Source organism: Sinocyclocheilus anshuiensis, unplaced genomic scaffold (assembly GCF_001515605.1).
Source record: "Sinocyclocheilus anshuiensis isolate Anshui unplaced genomic scaffold, SAMN03320099.WGS_v1.1 scaffold1341, whole genome shotgun sequence".
NCBI lineage: Eukaryota > Metazoa > Chordata > Actinopteri > Cypriniformes > Cyprinidae > Sinocyclocheilus > Sinocyclocheilus anshuiensis.
In genome coordinates, this window is record NW_015553274.1 from 1417274 (window position 1) to 1419768 (window position 2495).

At 34.2% G+C, this 2495-nt stretch overlaps 1 protein-coding gene across 1 annotated transcript in view; it reads right to left on the minus strand.

The window, feature by feature from the left end:
• LOC107668199 (zinc finger FYVE domain-containing protein 1-like) overlaps window positions 1–2495 on the minus strand; it is an 11734-nt gene that overhangs the window by 2505 nt on the left and 6734 nt on the right. The window contains exons 5-7 of the mRNA XM_016459992.1: window positions 1931–2062; window positions 1347–1482; window positions 1086–1266 (exon numbers count right to left, since the gene is read on the minus strand). Coding sequence (XP_016315478.1) covers window positions 1086–1266; window positions 1347–1482; window positions 1931–2062 — 449 coding nt within the window. The remainder of the gene's footprint in view (window positions 1–1085; window positions 1267–1346; window positions 1483–1930; window positions 2063–2495) is intronic.

A 2495-nucleotide genomic window follows, 5' to 3' on the forward strand; every position in this document is an offset into this window, starting at 1 on the left:
AATACCACAAAAAAATTTATTATAATTATAGGGCACTATGAAATCCGTTTTATTTCCAAATTCATTTTTTTCCATTTTAATTTTTCTATACTCTCTTTTAATGGTTAAATAACATTTTATTAATCAAAAGCCTGTCTAATTAATTGAGTTTTACAGTTTTATCTTTACCAAATTCTGTTTTCCATTATTTTTTGGATTCCATTTTAATGGTTCCATTAAATTTTAATAATCAAAAGCATCTCCAATTAATTTATTTTATTTAAAAAAAAAATTTTTTTTTTCAGGAATACTGCACATTTAAATTTTTCTCCTAAATAAATTCTGGTAAATAATATTTCTGGTAAATACTCCTTTAAAAAGTGTTTTTTGATTATAATTTTATTATTAGTAGACTAGAACATGTGGATATGTTGTCATTCTTACACTATAATACTGAACTTTGATTTCAGTGATTTGGACTATGAGATGGACACTTGCTTCTTGCACTTTGTTGCACTTTACTTTTTTACTTTTGGATTTCATTTGGTTTAATGAAATATAGTTGAATAAAATATTCTTAAGTAAAATTGTTGATTTTTTTGGTGGGAAATTAATTGTTTAGATTAATCGATTCATCGATAAATTAGTCGACAGATTAATCTAAATAAAAATAGTCATTAGTGGCAGACAGCCCTACAGTACTGTATAACACTACTATGCAAAAGTTTGGTACCAGTAAAATTTAAGATAATTTTATTAAGCAAGGATGCATTAAAAGGATAGTTCAGCCAAAAATTTAAATTGTCATGATTTACTGACCCTGGTGGTGTTCTAATGCCATATGCCCTTCTTTCACTCAAACGTGACAGTAAAGACATTGATAATGTTTCAAAAGATTTTAAATAAACATTCTTTTGAACTTTCTATTCATCCAAGATTTGATCAAACTGTTTTTAACATGAATAATAATGCTTTTGAGCAGTCTTTAGTGTCATGTGACACTAAAGACCGTAATGGCTGCTGAAAATTCAGTTTTGCCATCACATGAGTAATTTTAATATATTAAAATAAAATGTTACTTAAAATCTTAAATTCTTCGGCGATACCTTCTGGGATTCCTCTGTTTTGAAAGCAGGCATCACAGACTCGCACAGGTGCCAGGCCCCAACCTCTCTCAGGGACTGGCCGTGTCTTAGAGGAGCAACCATCACAGAAACCTTCTCCACAGGCCCGACAGTGGGGCTTTGTATCATTATCTTGGAATTCCTCTCCACAGTTTTTACATCTCTGGAAAAAGTTTTAGTGTTTTAGTGAAGACTTCTCTTCATTCAAAAGGCACATTAAAATTACCTAGCATTAAAACTCACAATGATGAGAGAATTGGGCTTCCAGTAAACGGGGGCAATCTGGTCTGTTAACCAGGCAGTGATGGCTTTGGCAGGCTTGACACTTAGCTCTGAAACAGACTGAGCCATATAGTTCACACCATCCAGCAGCCTCTGCGCAGCATGACATTAATCTAAATAAAAATAGTCGTTAGTGGCAGACAGCCCTACAGTACTGTATAACACTACTATGCAAAAGTTTGGTACCAGTAAGATTTAAGATAATTTTATTAAGCAAGGATGCATTTAAAGGATAGTTCAGCCAAAAATTTACATTGTCATGATTTACTGACCCTGGTGGTGTTCTAATGCCATATGCCCTTCTTTCACTCAAACGTTGTTGATACGACATTGATAATGTTTCAAAAGATTTTAAATAAACATTCTTTTGAACTTTCTATTCATCCAAGATTTTATCAAACTGTTTTTAACGTGAATAATAATGCTTTTGAGCAGTCTTTAGTGTCATGTGACACTACATAACAAACCTGGAATAGCAGGTTAACACACATAATGTCAGACCTGGGCAGTACACAAAGCTCGTGTAGCCTTTAGGGTCAGGTCACGTGCTGCATTGTTTACGACCTACCTTGCAGGTATAGATGCGATTATCATAGTGCGCTGAATAGCGGCAGCGGTGTTTAGCCTCATGTGCCACACCTTCTCGTAGGTGATTCATGCTGTTTTTACAGCCAGAGCTAAAAAAAAAATTCACATTTGTTTAAATATGTCATTCAGAACAGTCAAAACTAGTATAATCAAACATCTAATCACTAGTTTAGCCACCTGTGTGGAGCCATACAAATAACTCCATTGAACCAGTTCTTTTAAATGATTCACACAAACCAGTTCTCAAAGTGTATGCAAATTACTCAATTGTAAAAAAAAAAAAAGAACTTTCTTTGGGTGTTAAAATATAAAAATAATTTTACATGCTTAAATGTTGCTCAGGGACATCTCAGAACCCTTTAGGGCAATGTCTCTCTCTCTCACTATATAGAGAATTGGGCTTCCAGTAAACAGGGGCAATCTGGTCTGTTAACCAGGCAGTGACGGCTTTGGCAGGCTTGACACTTAGCTCTGAAACAGACTGAGCCATATAGTTCACACCCTCCAGCAGCCTCTGCGCAG